Source organism: Neopsephotus bourkii, unplaced genomic scaffold, assembly GCF_033783945.1.
Source record: "Neopsephotus bourkii isolate Nb327-2 ecotype Australia unplaced genomic scaffold, CSIRO-AGI_Nbou_v1 NB_518, whole genome shotgun sequence".
In the NCBI taxonomy this organism is placed as follows: Eukaryota; Metazoa; Chordata; class Aves; order Psittaciformes; family Psittacidae; genus Neopsephotus; species Neopsephotus bourkii.
Genome location: NW_026901019.1, coordinates 172,995 through 190,169, shown reverse-complemented (window position 1 = coordinate 190,169; position 17,175 = coordinate 172,995). Strand labels below are relative to the sequence as shown.

Sequence of the window (17,175 nt, the reverse complement as noted above, 5' to 3'; positions counted from 1 at the left end):
CACAAGAAACCGTGTTGCATCCTAACGTGGCAGATCCAGGAGCTGCAGAGCTGCTCAGAAGGCGTTTGTTTGGCTCCACGCAGTGGTTCAAAGCTGTACAGCTGCCACAGAACAGGCTTCTCTCACTTTTCCCCCAAGTCACAGTAAAAGGAAACCAGTGTCAGTTCAAGGCAGTGGTTTCCAGTGGCCCACAAACCCGGGTTTGGTTTGTGAACTCCTCTAGCCACTTTCCAGCTGATGCAGAAGTTTAAGCTGGGTTGCAGTCTGTCATATAATCACTTTGCTTTTCCCAGCCTCTCCTCTGTGTCCCATAGATGATATTCACAGACCACGCTAGGGTCTGCTGGCAACGTGCCGACAGCCTCCACTTGGACAACCATCAAGAAGATCAAGTGTGTACAAGCACGTTCTACCACTGCCCTGGGCAGTCAGAGTTACCAGAGTTTTCTTAGTGTCTCTGTGGTGGGACAGGGCTTGAGACAGAGCCAAAGAGAAAAAGAGAGGAACAGAAGGGAGCAAAGTCGGAAGGAAACTGAGCCAGCAAGGATTCAAGTAGGCAGTGGGAGAAGTATATGCAGGAATGCAGAGAAAAGGTTTATTTGCCACCATGGCTTGTTAGACTGGTCCCAAACACATGGGGGCTGTACTGTCCCAGGTGGTTTGGTGGTATGCGAAGATAGGTTGGCATAAGACAGGATTTCTCTTATTATATGGGCAGTTGGTTGTCCTAGCAGCCATCTTAACAGCCTACCCACAGAGTCCTCTGTAGCCGGGTAAGTTGGCAGATGTGGGTGTGAGTCCGCAGCTAGAGGGAAGGAAGTTTGGAGCACTTCACGAGCCAGTCCCTTGGTTTTCTACATGTTCACACATATGCTCATGTTCTTAAGGAAAGGGGTGATTTCCACTCGACTGTGAGACCAGTGTAATGCTCCCAGCAGCCCCAAGAACAGTTTCCCACTGGCATCCCCCTGAAAGCAGGCAACTTTAAAGAAAGAAAATGAAATTTGACTTTTTTTAAGCTCCCTGCACGCCTGCAGCTCTTCAACAAAGTCACATTTTGCAAGTGAAGAGTTTTCAGCTGTTTTTGCAGCATCTTGTGCTGGTTGTGATGAGGAGCATCCAGCTGCCACTCTCAGCCTGGAGTCCCAGGCAGGATGGGCTTCTTCCTTACGCTGCTGTCAGCAGCTGTGAGCAGCTCAGGGCTGCTCTGCCCTGGACCTGGGTCATCCTGCAAAATGCATCCACCCTTCCTAGCTCCTTATGGTGCTGAAGAACCACTCGTGGATCAGCGTGATTGTGTTATGGAGCTTCACTCCTGGGGTGCAGGCATTACCATTGCAGAATGTCATCTTCCTCCTCCTCAGGCACCAGCACTTTTCTGGCTTTTCTAAAACAAATGAACAGGATGATGGCTAATTTCCCTTTAGGGAGCCCACTAAGCTGCAGCCTGTAGCAACTGCTCCCTCCCCAAACATTTAGGTAAAATATTGCAACCTCTAGAAGAATAATATTATAGACAAACATTTAGGACCTGTCATAGCTCACACTATTCCGCCTATTACTAGTTACTCCATTTTCACAGTAATAGGGTAGGTAGCTGCCCATACATCTAGAATAGGAGAAGGCAAGCATTCTAAATCAAATTAATCCCTTTCTACGCTGCATGGTCTACAGTACAGCTAAGCGGCTTTAAATCTCATTAGCAAAGTGGTGCAGTGCAGGAGAGCCATTTCATTTCTAACACACTACAGCAAAAATGTATCTAGAACTGCTGGATAATTGGTGGTTATTTTCTTCTGTACGGTTTCCACAGATACAGAACAGCCTTGATTTCATGGAATTTGCAGACTTTGAAACCAGGATGATGGTTGCTTTGGTTCTTTGCCATTTTTCTCATCTTGCTGTCATCAAGAAAGAGGGAGGAAAGCAGGAAGAACCAGGCAAAACTATGGAAATCCTAAAAGGAGCAAAAATCTGAATAGCTGTTATAACTTTTTATCTGGTTGCTGTTTCCCTTGGGGTTAATGCCTTCAGCAGCAATTTCTGGGAGTCACGGGGAACCTGAGAACGTTTCCCCCCATAGTACAACCGTCATTTATTGCTGTAGTCAACTACAGTCATAACATTTTCCTCTTCTCTGTATCCTCTAGATGGTGCTTGTGTATCACTTTCTACACAAATCATGCTGCCACTAATCAAGCTTGGAAATCCATGTGGAGTTCTGTACTGCTGATCACTAGGAAGAGGGTAGTGGTGAGCACATTGGGTGCTGAACTAGTGCAGGCCTTCACCAGAGAAAATGGTTGTCCTCAGCCTCTTCCCAAATGTGAGGTATATAGCACAGAAAAAAATCCTAGGGCACATTTTATTGAAGTGTATGAGGATTGAAATCCGACTGTGTTTCCTCTGTATCGCACCTTAACACACTGGTGATGATGGACAAGGCTTCACCCCTTCTGTGCCCACTTGTGTCTGGTAGCAACTGGAGTTACAGAGCACACAGCGTATCAACTGTGTGTCTAAAGACTACATGGGAAACAAAAGATTCCTGAGCTGAATGCCTGGGGTCCATGAACAGCATTGCCAGGGCTTGCAGCTTAGAGCAATTACAGCAAAGTGGGAACATGCCTCTGGACCAGAGGAAGAGAGGAAACTTCAGCACAAGAGGCTAGTGCAGGGAGAGAAAGCAAGCAGTGTTCTGCCTCGTGAGCAGAGAAAATGGGTACCTCTGAGTGGGTCTGTATGCATTCTAGAAAGAAAGAACCCCTGCCCTCAACCATTTATGATTCCACTCTTCCCTCTGGTTCAGTCCGTGGGATCACCTAGAAGTACTGAAACGAAATGAGAACTGAAATTCTGGCCATCCTCCTCCTTTACTCAATTTCGACAGCATTGATTGAATCTGTGGATAACCAGTATACAAACACCCTCAGCCCAGCCTTCTCTACCTGTGCCCACCTGGAACTGGCCAGGTCATTTCGTTTCCTCTTTTGCATTCACACTCTTCAAATATTTGCAGACAAGCAGCCTGGCTAGCCTCTGTTTGGACTCCTTATCTCAACAGGATTCCGTCCTTAAAAATTCCCTCTTCCCTTCCCCACACCTTCTCTCTAAACTTACCAAGGGGTAGTCATCAAACATCCTCTCTGGCAAACAAAACTGCTGTTTCCCCAGCTCTCAGCTTGGGGGCTTTGCTGGGGAAACCTGACCATTAAATAGGAAGACAGCAGAGAGCAGCTATGCTCCATGGAATATTGCTCCTGCTTCAGCTTTTGAGCCTACAGACACTTGCAGCCACCTTGCCGAGGGGATGTGCACCTCTGGGGCTGCCAGGGTAGAAACTTGGAGGTTTTCTACAACAAGAACAGGAATCACTGATTTTTTAAGGTCTAAAAAGCCTTCTGCACCTGAAGCTTGCTTTGTTTTCTGCTTGTAAATATTTTATGTGCAGGAAGCACCACCAAAAGACTGTAAACATGATGGTTAACTTCCCACTAGCCAAGATAAGATCTCATTTTTATAGATGGGGAAGGTACAGTGACGTTCATCCATGGTCACACTGGAGATGGGGAGCAGGGGTTACCAGCTTGCCTCCTTATCTGGTGATACAATTCTCCATTTCCAGTCTAGGCTAGGACCATATCCTTGCCCTCTGCAGGTCATAACAGCCAAGTGTCCATCTCTAGCTCTGTCAAGCTCCCACCTTTTATTGCTAATAAATCAACTCCTGAAATCATGCTGCTTTGCCAGTACCAAAGAGGTTTTACTTTTTTGTTTAAAGATCACTCAAGCCAGAAGTGGCTTCAACTTTAGAACTCGGTGTCTCCATAGCCAGGTAAGCTGCAGCAACAGATACCCAGCCTCAGGCTTTGTGGCTGTGTAACCCTCCAATAGTATAGAGCCTGATCTCAGAAGGAAGGAAAGGAGTTTAAAATCATCTTCATCCGGACTCAAACCTGACTTTCGGCACACTGAACACACACAATTACTTCCCATGTGTAAATAGGTGTGTCTGCAAAACCACCGGTATTCCCTTGCTCCTTGTTAGAAGCGTATCTTTAAAAGGGGCAGAAAAAAAGCAAACAAGGTGGGAGTATCACAAGGCAGTGCCACAGTCCCAGCAGCAGCCCCCAGCCTCCATCTCTCAAGTACATCTTAGGTACATATTTGCTTTTCTGGTGCCTCCTCCCTCCAGGGCTATTGGAACACTTAGGGCAGCCGCCAGCTCCACCCCAGCCTATTACCTGCCTGTATTCACCTCCTCTTGCCCAGGAGGCAAAGACAGAGCCAGGCGGGTGGCCAGTCATGTCCAGGGTTGCAGCGAGGCTGTGCCAAGAGCGAGCAGCTGCAGATGGGCTGGGATCCAACAGGAATGCCATCAAGTATTTGAAGCAGGACTACGAAGCCCTGAAGCAGCAGTGCCTGCAGGCTGGCACTCTGTTCAAGGATGAGGAGTTCCCAGCTTGTCCTTCCACACTGGGATACCGAGATCTGGGACCGTATTCCTTCAAAACCCAGGGGATAGTCTGGAAGCGCCCCACGGTAAGAGTGCTTTATAACTACCTGTTTTACTGGGTTCAGATCTAACCAAATTCCACCTGGACATCCATGCTAAATCAGTGGTGAATATCCATGAGTATCCACTATCTGTATGTTTTGGCAGACGCAAGGTTGAAAAAGGGATAGGGAAAAAAGAAATCAGCATCTTCTAAGCTCTTTATAAAGCAAGGAATCCTATAACTGCTTCATGGGAACCTGCTTCCTCCCTGTTCATCCTATCTCCACAGAGCTGCAAGTTCAGGGTGCAATCCAGAGCTGGGTACAAAAGCTCCTTGTGTACCCAGACAGAACACAAGGCACTCCAGGAGCCATGGACCAATTGTAACAGTACCTACACCAAGGTCTTCCCACTGTGCACCCAAGGAAAGTAGGCTAATACTTAAAATCCTCTTGCTCTCTTCAGGCTACCTATAACAGTTAAAGAACAACTGACCGGAACTGTTGGTGCTGTTATAGCCTTAAAAAAGCCTTACATTTTAAAAAGTCATTTTTATCAGAAAACATTAGATGCTGATTTAAAAAAAAAAGCACAACAAAACAACACAAAATCAAGGCTTTGGAGATTTTTCTGCACACACATTTTCCAGTCATTTGTTTCTGTCCCTACCTTGCTCCTCCTTTGTTGTTTTGCCTCTTGATACCAAGTAAAACTGAGAAACAGGAAGGAAGGAAACCCCCCAAATGACTTCCTTTCCTCTGATGGGGAAAAGTAAGAAGCAGGGAAAATATCAAGGTTTGCATTTTTATAATGTTTTTCACCTGAAAAATGAGAACCAGAAGATTTCAGGTTTAATAACTTGAAGTTTCTATGCTGGCAACCCTGTTTGTCCCTCAGCACCTCTCCCTGGCACCTGGATGTTTCAGCAACAAGTACCCTGAATGTGTCCCTTGGCTTTGCTGACCTTGGGCAAAGCAGCCTCAGAAAACTCAGTAAATTAGACTTGGGCTGCTCATGCAAGAGCAAAACCGTGCCTGCTGCAGGCAGAGACACAGTCACAAACTCTCCTCCTGTGATTGCAGGCTGATGGGATCACTGTTCACTTACCTGCCTGCATTTGAAACAGGCAGCAGGACCCAGAGAGCAATTTGGAGGAGACCTGATGGAGGAACACCCCCTGAAAATCAGATATCCACTAAGGCCATTATCCCCAGGCTGTGTGCTGGTGTGCAGACAGTGAATGTTAGACACTCTGCCATCAAAGACTTACCTTCTGATTTCAACAGTGGGCTTACAGAAAGGGAGAAGGTGGAAATGCAGTTGTGTGCAAGGTGTATGAGGCACCCTGCAGTGGCTCAGAAAGGGCGAAGCCTGAGGAATCAGTTGTACACAACTGACTGCCACCAGGTATACTGCTTTGGAGGGAGGTAACCTCAGAGATCCTATGCACTTGAGGCAGCTGACCAGCTGGGAAACTGCAACAGCAAAAAGGATGCAATTGAGATCACACCTATTGCAAAGGGAGATTCACAAACGGGCTCTTCGTCATGCATGAGAAGCTCTGGGTTGCCCCACTGGATGCTCATGCTGACAACTGGTGCTCACTGGGAGAGCTGGTGACTGCCTAAGCCTTTCTTCACCCTGCTTGCCAAGTTAGGCTTCCTATAAACTGCCTCTCGCTGCCATCCGGAAGCTCATGGAAAACACTGAGGAGAAAGGGATGGCTTTTGTCTCTAAAGAGACAATATTAACTTCGTAATTCAGGGCATGAATTGTTGGAGGTTTCCGAGTTGGGGTAAGAGGGACAGTCATTGCCATAACCTACTTGCCTGGCCTCAAATCATCAAGAGGAAAGAGGGGTCTCTAATAAAAGCATTTGCATGGCTGGCCTCCCAGGAAGTAGGGCAACATCCCCTATGCCAATGGCAGTGGAAACTCAGCATAGCTCCAGAGCCAGCAGCAACGGTTGCAAACTCATTTGCACTGAGCCAAAACCATAGCAAGGTAAAATAAGATGTAAATGCTGAGGTTGAATTTTCACCTCTGTCCCCATGGTAGCAACAATTCTCACCAATATCACTGACAGTCTCAAGTAGCGAAGAGCTGCAGGGTTTGCCTTGAAAACATATGTGCAAGTCTTCAACAAGGCAACCCTGTTCTGACATCGTGTTAATCAGACAGAGGACAAAGGGTATCTTTCTAGTGACGTGTTGAAGATCTGTAGTGCTTTTTGAACGCTGAAGCAAGGAACAAGAAATGGGATATTTTCAGACCAGAAAGGGTGATGCATGCTTTGAAAATGTGTCTTTCAGGAGTTATGTGCCAACCCTCAGTTTATAGTTGGAGGAGCTACTCGGACAGATGTCTGCCAAGGAGAGCTGGGTATGTACAGTGCTTCTGGATTCAGCTTTGGGAGAAGAAACAGAAATTAAGCTTCACTTAAAAATTCCTCATACAGTGACTGTTTTACTGGCTGTCTCCGAGACATAGCATGGAGAGAGGCAGATACCTAAGAAGGTGACTCATGCATTGCTGCCTGAGACAGGGTATATACGGGCTTGTAAGAGCTATGTCAAACCTGGGAGACATCAAACCATTTCCTGGAGGCAGTAAGCTACTTATCCCACTGTGGGGAGAAGACTGGCTTGCTTTTCACCTCTTGAGGCAGAGCTGGACACCAGTCTAATCATGACAGCACTTACCCTGAAATAAGAGAGTGGGCTTCATGTCCATTGCAGCAAGATCAGCTCCAAAGACTCAGGGAACAAGGGACTCTGGGGAAGGTTCACTCTGCAGCCTAGTTGTTTGGGAGGCAGAGCAAGTTCCAGCCTTAGTTTCACACAAAACAAATACACAACCAAGGAACAGAGCAGGAACTGGTTTAGTCCAGGAGCTGGGGCTATGACATGCCATTTCATGCCAAGGAGGATGGCCCATCTGCTTGCAGGTGTGAGTTATAAACAAGCACCGCATTGTAAAAAAGGAACAGAGCATGTAAACTTTGTAATAGCATCCATAAGCAAATTGTTGCAAGCTCTGCCTTTGTCTAAACAGAGCTCCTATGCAAGTAGCCAGAAGGGAGCTTTATCCCTGGTTTGAATAGCTGCTGCCGCAGCCTCCTTGCCTTCCTGCCTTGCTGATAAGATCCAGCTCCAGAAGACAGCAGCAGCAACCTCCCCTGACTGCATATAGAGGTGGGAAGGCTGAAGCTCTTGTAATGAGAATTTGATAGATTAGACCCAGAGAAACAGCCTTTCTCCCTCCTGTGCTGCTTACTGCAGTACTCCTGACCTTACTGGTCTTCTAGCCCATCCATTGTGCAAATGAGATTCAAACAATTTCTGCAAGTCATTGGCAATAAATAATACCAATGCTGGTCCTGTAAACAGAGCACCATTAAAGCAATTGCTAAAAAATTCCCTGGTGTGTGGGCTTGTGCTCCCAATGCTAAAAATAAGATGCCCAATCATACACTTCCTCCAGAATATTTATTCGGTGGGTACTGGAATAGGGGATGGGGAAATCACTTACTGTGTTTTAGGGGAATGGTTCAGGTAAGTGATAGAAGTGACATTTCTTGTCACCTCCAATTTGGGAAGTTTCTATAATTGTGTGTATATATACATATATATATATATATAAAAGATTGTATGCCTAAAGTAAAACCTCATTTTCCTTGACAGTTTACAGGCTAAAGAACTGAAGAATATTACCTGCCCTTAAACTAGAAGAGGTCAATGCATTATTTGTGCAATGCAAATACCCTGAGCCTCTCTTTTGATTTCTGTCACCTCCTCAGTGTCCCTGTGGAGTCCCAGTCCTCTGTGCTAAACCGGCTTTCATTAGAGAGCAGTGCCAAAATCCACAAACTAACTAGTGGTACTGTACCCAGACCTCTGAATCTGGGGACAATGCCTGTCCCTAGGCTTTCTCAAGCCAACCTTCAGTGGGCAGTACCCTAAGTGCTAGTCCTGAAAGCTACCCCTTAACCTAGAAGAAACCCCCCAAAATCTCCTTTTGTTAGGAGCTTGCTTTTCTCTCTCTTTCTCAAAAATAAAAGGATAAAATAATCAAAGATAGACTCATAGAATCACAGACTGGCTTGGGTTGGAAAGGACCTTAAGATCATCAAGTTCCAACCCCCCTGCCATGGGTAGGGACACCTCACACTAGACTATGTCACCCAAGGCTCTGTCCAACCTGGCCTTGAACACTGCCAGGGATGGAGCATTCACAACTTCCTTGGGCAATCTGTGCCAGTGCCTCACCACCCTAACAGTAAAGAACTTCTTCCTTATAACTAACTTGAACTTCCCCTGTTTCAGTTTGAACCCATCACCCCTTATCCTGTTGCTACAGTCCCTGATAAAGAGTCCCTCTTCAGCATCCTTGTAGCCCCCTTCAGATACTGGAAGGCTGATATAAGGTCTCCACGCAGCCTTCTCTTCTCCAGGCTGAACAGCCCCAACTTTCTCTTCAAGGCTGCTTCCATTCACTTTTACACACACTGACCCTTCACAGAAATAAACTTCAGGCGCGGTACTTTCCCTCTAGTGCTCAGGTATTTGCTTTGCATCTCTGAGGCACGCTATGTTTTTTTGTTATTTGATCCAGTACCTTGAATATCAAAGTCCTTTTACTAAAGCCCTCATGTAAAACACTTCCATTGAAATGAGCCCTGATTACATATTTACATAAGGCATGTATGTGACCTGTTAACGAGAACTTTAGGGAAATAGAGCCTAGTTTTAATAATCTTCTCTGACACGTTTCTTTTCTTTAAAAAAAAAGAATAAAAATTAAGACTGCAGGTCTGGGCTTATATGAACAAAAGGAACAAGAAAACCCAGAGTTAGTCTCGCTCCATTAAACTTATTTCTTTGGCAACAGTGTCAGCTAGATGAGTATCAGCTTGGGAAGTTTGATGGGAACTTGAAAGAGGAAATATTTTAAATGTTCTTTGAACCATATCTTTTTGATAGCCTAGTAACAACTTGCAATGCAGTCACATAGTCTCAGTTATTAAAGGTGACTTACGAGGTTTTCTTGCAGCTATTTGAGTAAGTTAAACCCCAGAATTGTTTGCAGAAGGTCAAGAAGCAAGTGGCATAAATTTAACTTAAATAATATAAAACACACTCAAACCCTCTCAGTTTAATGTTGGCTTTCCAGATCCACGCTGTTCATATTCATGGGAACCTTTTGTCCTGAAGGAGTCTCAGAGGGTACTCCAGACACTGCAGTTCCCTTGCTCTGGGCTGTCAAGAAGTCCCCTAAAGGCAGCGCAGATGCACCAGTTCACACCAGCTGAGGAGCCCACCCCATCCATGCTTTGTCTGTGTCTTAATGGCAGATCTGAGAAGATTATGGGTAGATTGGAGAACAAACCAAAGCCTGATAGGTCTGAGATAAATCTGATACCTGCTGAGTGAGCCTTTGGAGCTCCTATAGGCAGGAAAGCGCTTAGTAGTTCTGGGTTTGTTCATTTATTTTGCTATAGACATTAATGTGTCTTCTGATGTTCAGTCCCATGGGCACTGGAGACCCTTGTTCTACATGCCCTAAATCTTGAAAAATATATTCACTGACAACTCTGAGACCCCAAAGAGAATAAAAGTTGTTCCTTTGTTGGATGCTCCTTTGCCTTTCTGTACACAGCTGCAGAGCTTCATTCATTTCCATAGAAAAATTCAGGAAGCCTTCTTTAGAAATGTCAAAACAGGAACAACCTTTACTGCCAGGAATTATAAAGCTGTATGTGTTTCTTTGATGTCTGCTAGGTTTGTGAGCTCTGAAGAAGGGCTTCCAGTAGAGACTAAAGCTGAGGATCAAATCTGATTGACAAACAGAGAAGATAGAGACACAGTAGTGTATTTGGGTCCCTTCTGAACACCTTCTGAAATAGCAGGAAGCCAGGGTACAGTCTGGAGAGAGATACTTTTGTCAAGGCCAGACAGAAGCCTTGGGCGACATGGTCTGTGGTGAGCCATCCCTGCCTATGGCAGGGGGTTGGAACTGGATGATCTTAATGTCCTTCCCAACCCAAACCATTGTATGATTCTACTGTCCAGTTAGATCTTTGAACCTTTGGACTTTTAGCTGAAACTCACCATCACTAGGTCACTGAAGTGTCTATATGCTCTGTGTCTAGACACTTTGATGATAGCTAAACCAGAAACCGAGCGTGGCTCTGTAGCAACTGAAACTAATCAGATTTCTCATTTATTTTCTGGCCTCTGCAAGTGCAGCATGCTTGGGTAAACATCATCAATACAGAGGAGTCACTTAGCTCCCAGGTCACTGAGGATTCAGAATTCTCTGCAGCAATTCGATTATCTCTCTAAACCAGGAGGTGCTTGCGTAGCACTGAGAACACCAGCCATCTCTGTACATCTGCGAGCAGCAAGTGATCTTATTTCAAGCGCACTAAGACACAGTAATTCTCCAAGATCATGTGGATATATATGTATATATATGCACACACAGAGAGCAAAGATTCACGTTTACCCTTTCCACCAAAAACTCAAGGTCAAAAATGCTTATTCCATTCTATAAATAAATAAATAAATACTGTATGTTACCAACACTATAAATTAATTCAGGTCCAGGAATCAAGCTGGCTTCTTTTTAGCACATTCAGCAGCAATGGTAAACACTGTAATTGGCACTTGTCTGAAAGTTCTGTTCATTAAATATGAGGCTGAACACAAAGCAGTGTACATGCCTGTAGGTGATTTAGCCTTGCAGGACTAATGGTGAGAAAACTTTGTTAAAAATTCATTTCTATAAGCTGAAAGGCTACGACTTCAAACATGCAGTGAGCAGAAATGCTTTCTGGTATTGGCATTCTTCTGACTATAACTGGATTGGAAATACATTCTAATTAAATATTTAATTCATTGGCCAATTGGCCTCATTTTTCCTCTTCCTTCAAAAACTACCTTTTTAGGAAAGGAATCAAACAGTTTCCTCGCAGTTTGAAACATTACTCATAACCTGCAGCTGAGTCAGGACAAGTTTGAGTTGTCCTACACCAGCTGCCTTTCTAGGGAGCTTGCGCTTCTGCACTCTCCTGTAGGCACAGCCACAAACAAAACTGAACTTTCCTGCTGGCAAAATGCTGCTGAACTTTGAAGGAGGAAACATGTACTGTCAACTTGTGCTCTTTCAGAACTAGCAATAAGTTATCCAGTAGAGCTGAGAAAACCTATTAATAGGCCAGGATCCCATTATGGTGTACAAGAAGATAAGAGGCAACTTGTGCAGTTTAGGCTACATCCTGGAAGCTCTTTGATTCCTGCATCCTCTTTAATTCATCACAGGAGCTTGAATGTCATGCATCACTTGTATAGAAATATGTTCCCAAACCACGTGCTCCTAGGCACCCCATGCAAACCTTCATTTTTATCAAGTTACTTCACAGCAGCCAATTCCCAGCTGGTTCCTTTTGGAGCGCATGGTTGATCCTTGTTCAGCCAGAAGCTCAGCCAAAGATAGTAGGCTCCCAAGCAAGGTTTAGAGATAGGACTTTGCATATTTTGCCAACTCAACTTTCCAACACATTTCTTTCCGTGCGTGCTTTGAGCAGACTTGCCCGTAATGCTTCCCTAGGAGGTTAGATTGCATGGTGTGCTTGCAGGAGGCAGAAGCGCCAATGTCACTCATTCTCCCAGATGCCAGGAAGTTAATTCATACTGTAAGATAGTTGTAAAGGATTTCACGCTGCATTTGGCATCTTATGGAGTTGAGATTCTGGAGTTGTTTAGCTCCGAGTCAGGGAAGTAAATAGCATGTTTAAGGAAATCTGTCTTATTTCACTGACTCTTCTGCCTAATTGTGCATTAATCATACACCATCCTCAGCCCAGAGTAGTTTCCCCTTCACTGGCTGTAAAAACCTAGCCTGAACCAGGAAGGGGAAACCCTTACAGGTATTGCACATTGGGAAAGCACCAACTTGTCACTGCTGCAGACCTCTAGTCTCACCACGAGTGGAGGGACACCACAGGGACACCAGGACCCCCACCCTGCAACCTTCTGTGCTCCACAGCATGCCAGGAACAGCCAGGGCAGCAAGAAAGTCTGGGGTAGTGGAGAAAATGAGGGCTTAATTTATAACTTCATAAGGCTTTTCTTCTTCCTCCTCTGAAGAGTCATTTCTCAGACTTGTCACCGTTAGTGCTATCTCTCCAAGCAAAAGGACAAATTGTAACAGCATAAGGAATACACCTGTACTAAGGAAAGCCCAAAAGAAATACATACAAAGCAGATCTGGGTGTTCTGTCTCATTTTTTGCTGCATCTACATTTTCTTGGGAGAGGAGTTTCTTGAAGCCTTCCCCCCCCGCCCCGTGCTCTCCTAATTTTGCTTGTTTTATGCGTAGATACCTAAGGCTGGGAAGAACCTTCCAGACCAGGGAGTTGAGCCCTGTCCCACAGAATGAAAAAGAACTTCAAAAATAATTAGGTTGAAGATGAGCTTAAGGTTTTTGCTCATAGTTGTTGTAGAGGATGAGGCTTTTGGATTCTCTTTTCCGTATGCACAGCAGCAACTCTTTCCCATTTCCAGTTTAAACACATCACAACCCTTTTAGTTTAATTTGTCTATGCTCCTGTAGAAGACCTCTTACTTTTCAAGTAAGAGCTCTTGGCTCAAACAGCTTTTGTGCAAAGTAGCATTCAACCTACCTCACACTTCCTCTTCAAACTTCACTTGCGTAACATGAGCAGAACAAAACTTCAAGCTCTTCTCACATAAGAAAGGCAGGTGGAGGGGGAGAAGGAGGTAATCCAGGCATTCTTCTACCCCTTTGTACCTTGAATGGTCTTTCTTGAATGTGGCAGCCACATAACACAGAGAAATCCTGGGGCAAGGCTCAAGCAGCACCTCATATACTAATACTAGGTTTTCCGTACTGATTGGAAACAGAAGGGAAACACTGGGTACAGGATGGAAACTGGCTGGCACACTGGGTAGATCCCTCTTTTGCACCCATAATCCAATGAGCTAGCTCCAGTGGTTAGTTACAGATCATCACACCAGGGCACTTCTTTGCTGGTGTTTATCAAGTCTCTGCTTGCACAGCTGAAAACATCTGTTTGTTGCTCAGCTTGTAAGAAGTACCTGGGTATCACCCAGTGAGTACAGGAAGCAGGGAGCATGAGTACCAGCAAGTCCCCATATCTTGCCTATACAATTATATTCATGATGGCACTATATCATAAAGCCCAAGTCAATATAAAGAGTTAACTGCTGCTCTAAGATACTAAATCATGCTACAGACTAAACTCTTTCTTCTGTTTCTCTGCTTAGCTTATTTCCACTGAAGCAAGAGCTATTATGCCAGTTCCTTTTGCAGAATATGAACATGCATAAAGAAACTACGTCTTGGCACAGATAATCCGCAGGAACCAGGAAAATGGACCTTCAGAGCAGTTTTGTTCTTCCAGACTTTCTGCACACCTCAGAAATAACACAGAATCACAAAAGTGCTTCCTACTGTTTGCAGCATGCACACACTGTAAGAAACCCAGGAGTCATTGAGATTCCCAGGGGCACCACCTTTCATGTGATAGTACCTTCAATTTATCCAGCCTCCAATCCACAACAAGCAGGTAACTAAGCCTGCAGACAGCTCCAGCTGCAGGATGCACAGCCTCCAGGGAGAGTGCCCGTCCTTAACAGGACAAGGAATGGGCCAGAGAAAAGGCTCACGTCCTTACAGTGTTCCCAGGCGACTTTAGCTTCCATTAGACTTTTGAGCAAATTGGTAGTCATAGCTCTAAGTGCTGGTTCCAGTTCAGACCTTTGATAAAAGGGCTAAGGAAGAATAGCCACCCAAATTCCCATGCTATCCATCAAATCGTCTCCAAAGATAGAAATGGAAGTCCCACCATCCTTTTACCTACCCAAAGCTTTTGCCCTCTTCTGGACACTTTCTAAGCCCTTGCCTCTCCCAGGTGTGGTAGCTTTGGTTTAAAGTACCGCAGTTCATTAACACTGTAGTGCCCATCAGGCTTTACAACCCACATACCCTCTCTCTGGCTATGTTCTTGACATCCTGAGGGAATTAAGAAGCTTAGATAAAGCAGCCTGCTTTCACAGCTTCATTAAAAAAAATCAGAATGGCAAAGCCTAAACTAGACCATCGAAATTTCCACCATGATCAGCCTTAGAGGACCCAAGATACCTGTGTAGTCTGGGTGAGTGGAAAATGAGCAAAAGAGATAAATAACAAAACAGAATGGATTGCAGAAGCAATATTGAGTCTGGCAGGACCTTGCAAAGCTCTTAATGCTGGCATTTAAGTCTAGAGGGAAGCGTGATATAATGGTGTAAGGCTCAACTCAGCAAACTCTTATTTATACTTCTCTGCATGTATCATATGTGGTTTTAGGTGACTGCTGGCTCCTGGCTGCCATTGCATCTCTCACTTTGAATCCAGACATTCTGTACCGCGTTGTTCCCAAGGCTCAGAGTTTCCAGAAGGACTATGCTGGGATCTTTCATTTTCAGGTACCTATATGATCAGGGTATTGAGAATAAAAAAGGAAAATTCTAGTATTTAGATAAACCAGGGTTGTTTTGCGTGTGTGTGTGTGTGTGTGTGTGTGTTTGGCACAGGCTAAATATTCAAGAATGAAACTGTTCAAGTGAAATTGGTGGGGGAGAGGGAAAGAAAAGAAGTGCACAGTTAAATAATGCTACATGACACCTACTTACTGGCTAGGTTCTGCTGTCTTACAGCTGATAGGGCTCAGTGGGTTATACAGGGTTTATAAACTGAGCCAAACCATCATGCCGTGTGAGTCAAGCCAAGCTCTGTCACTGCTAACTGTCAAGAGTGTATTCAGGCTGATGTGCTTCCTTCTGCTTCTCCTTCCCTTCCCTCCCTGTGGCTTTGCCTGGATTTCCTAACCTGTAGACCCAGTGTGTTGTGACTGCGGCAGCCTGCTTTGATTGGAGGTTAGGCTCAGGAGTGAGCAATATGGATTCATTCTGCAAAGATAAAGGAGGTGTTTTGGTGAGGACAGATGTTATAGAGCACACACCTATTCCTTTCACCAGCTCATCTCAGCAGAGGGGGTTATTATGTGAGTTATCTTGTTTCCTTTCAGGACTGCATCAAATTATGGAGTGTTTCTAGAGTTCAGGCAAAAAGATAGCATTAGGAATGTTACACACGTTTCCCACTATTTTCAGAAGGGAATTGCCACTATTGAGTGTTTCCCTTTTGGGCGACCTCTCCTTGCAGCAGGGGCACGGTTGTTTTATTTTCCTGTGGATTGGGCCTTAAAAGAGTAGAGAAAAGGCACTTTAGAGTATTCTGATTTGGATACTCTGAATTGATTTGAATTGGAACCAGCACTTAGAGCTATTACTACACACTAGCTTTCTGGACTTGCCGCCATGGAGCTCAGACAGTGTTCCAAGTGTAATGTGCAACAAGTGGCTGTTAATATTGCCTATCAGCAAAATTGAATAGGTTAAAAGCCTGCTCAGTGCTTCACAGGGCTGGGAAGGGTTTGCCTCTATTACAAGGGAGAGGGGTCCAACACAGGAACAAAACCTTACAGTGATTTATCCAGGGGGAGCTGATGACAGGCGAAGGGATAGGAAGATAGTAGCGTGGAGCTATTATGTGCACACCAGCCTCCATTATCTTTTCCTGTCTTCTTTCCATCAGTTCTGGCAGTACGGGGAGTGGGTGGACGTCGTGGTGGATGACCGGCTGCCCACCAGGAACGGGAAGCTGCTCTTCGTGCACTCGGAGGAAGGCAATGAGTTCTGGAGCGCACTGTTGGAGAAGGCGTATGCCAAGTACGGTGCCCTAAGCAGGAGCAGCACTCCTGGGTCTGCAGAAGTTGACTGCAGAAGTGGTTGTGGTGTTAGACACAATGCAGTGCACTCAAATGCAGCCTCCATTCCGTCCATTATTTACTTATCTAGGTTCATAAAGGGTATTGCCAACTGTCTGTTTCAAGGGGTTTTACTGCTGGTGCTCCAGGTCACACTGATGTCTGATACTAAATTATAAACCCTTCTTTCTGCAGTGCCAATGCTTACAGGTGGAGACGGCCCCTGATAAAGCTCTTGTCATCTCTCCCCCAGGTTGAACAGCTCTTATGAAGCTCTCATAGGAGGGTCCACTATAGAGGGCTTTGAGGATTTTACTGGAGGCATCTCCGAGTCCTATGAACTGCGGAGGGCTCCTTCAAACCTGTATCAAATCATCCAGAAGGCTCTGAGAGCTGGGTCGCTGCTTGGCTGTTCCATTGATGTAAGACACTGTTGCTGCTTTACTCTCCTTGCTCTTCTTCTCAGGGCTCTGGTTTATACTGCAACAAAAGCTCAGACCAATGTTAGACATAGGTAGGAAGATCTGAAGTAAAATCGAAGTCTAATAATGGGAGAATTTTATTGATTTCAGCTATGAAAACGTTGGACTAAATTCTAAATAACCAACTCTCATCATGCCTCCCTTTTCACAAGCATGTGATAATACTTAGAGCCATGGCATGAACTGTGGACTTCCCACACTCTGTTTTCATTCTCAGAGTATCATTTCTCACTCAGATTCTGTGTAATTTCAGCTCCAGACCCTCGACTGCCGGAAACAAACTCTTTGAGATGTTTTCTTGTAGCCTGTAGTCTGACTCCGCCTTTGGTTTTCAGTCC

General features: G+C 45.1%; 1 protein-coding gene across 5 annotated transcripts in view; it reads left to right on the top strand.

Annotated features, from left to right (window-relative positions):
- The first annotated feature begins 4,134 nt into the window (after positions 1 to 4,134).
- The window catches only part of CAPN8 (calpain 8), a 44,801-nt gene continuing 31,760 nt past the window's right edge, over positions 4,135 to 17,175 (top strand). For 2 of the 5 annotated variants that reach the window (XM_061350452.1, XM_061350453.1), the window contains exons 1-5: positions 4,135 to 4,542; positions 6,811 to 6,880; positions 14,894 to 15,012; positions 16,184 to 16,317; positions 16,609 to 16,777. In XM_061350452.1, the coding sequence (XP_061206436.1) occupies positions 4,306 to 4,542; positions 6,811 to 6,880; positions 14,894 to 15,012; positions 16,184 to 16,317; positions 16,609 to 16,777 (729 nt within the window). In that variant the 5' untranslated portion in view covers positions 4,135 to 4,305. The remainder of the gene's footprint in view (positions 4,543 to 6,810; positions 6,881 to 14,893; positions 15,013 to 16,183; positions 16,318 to 16,608; positions 16,778 to 17,175) is intronic. The other 3 variants (XM_061350448.1, XM_061350450.1, XM_061350451.1) reach the window with 3 other exon arrangements.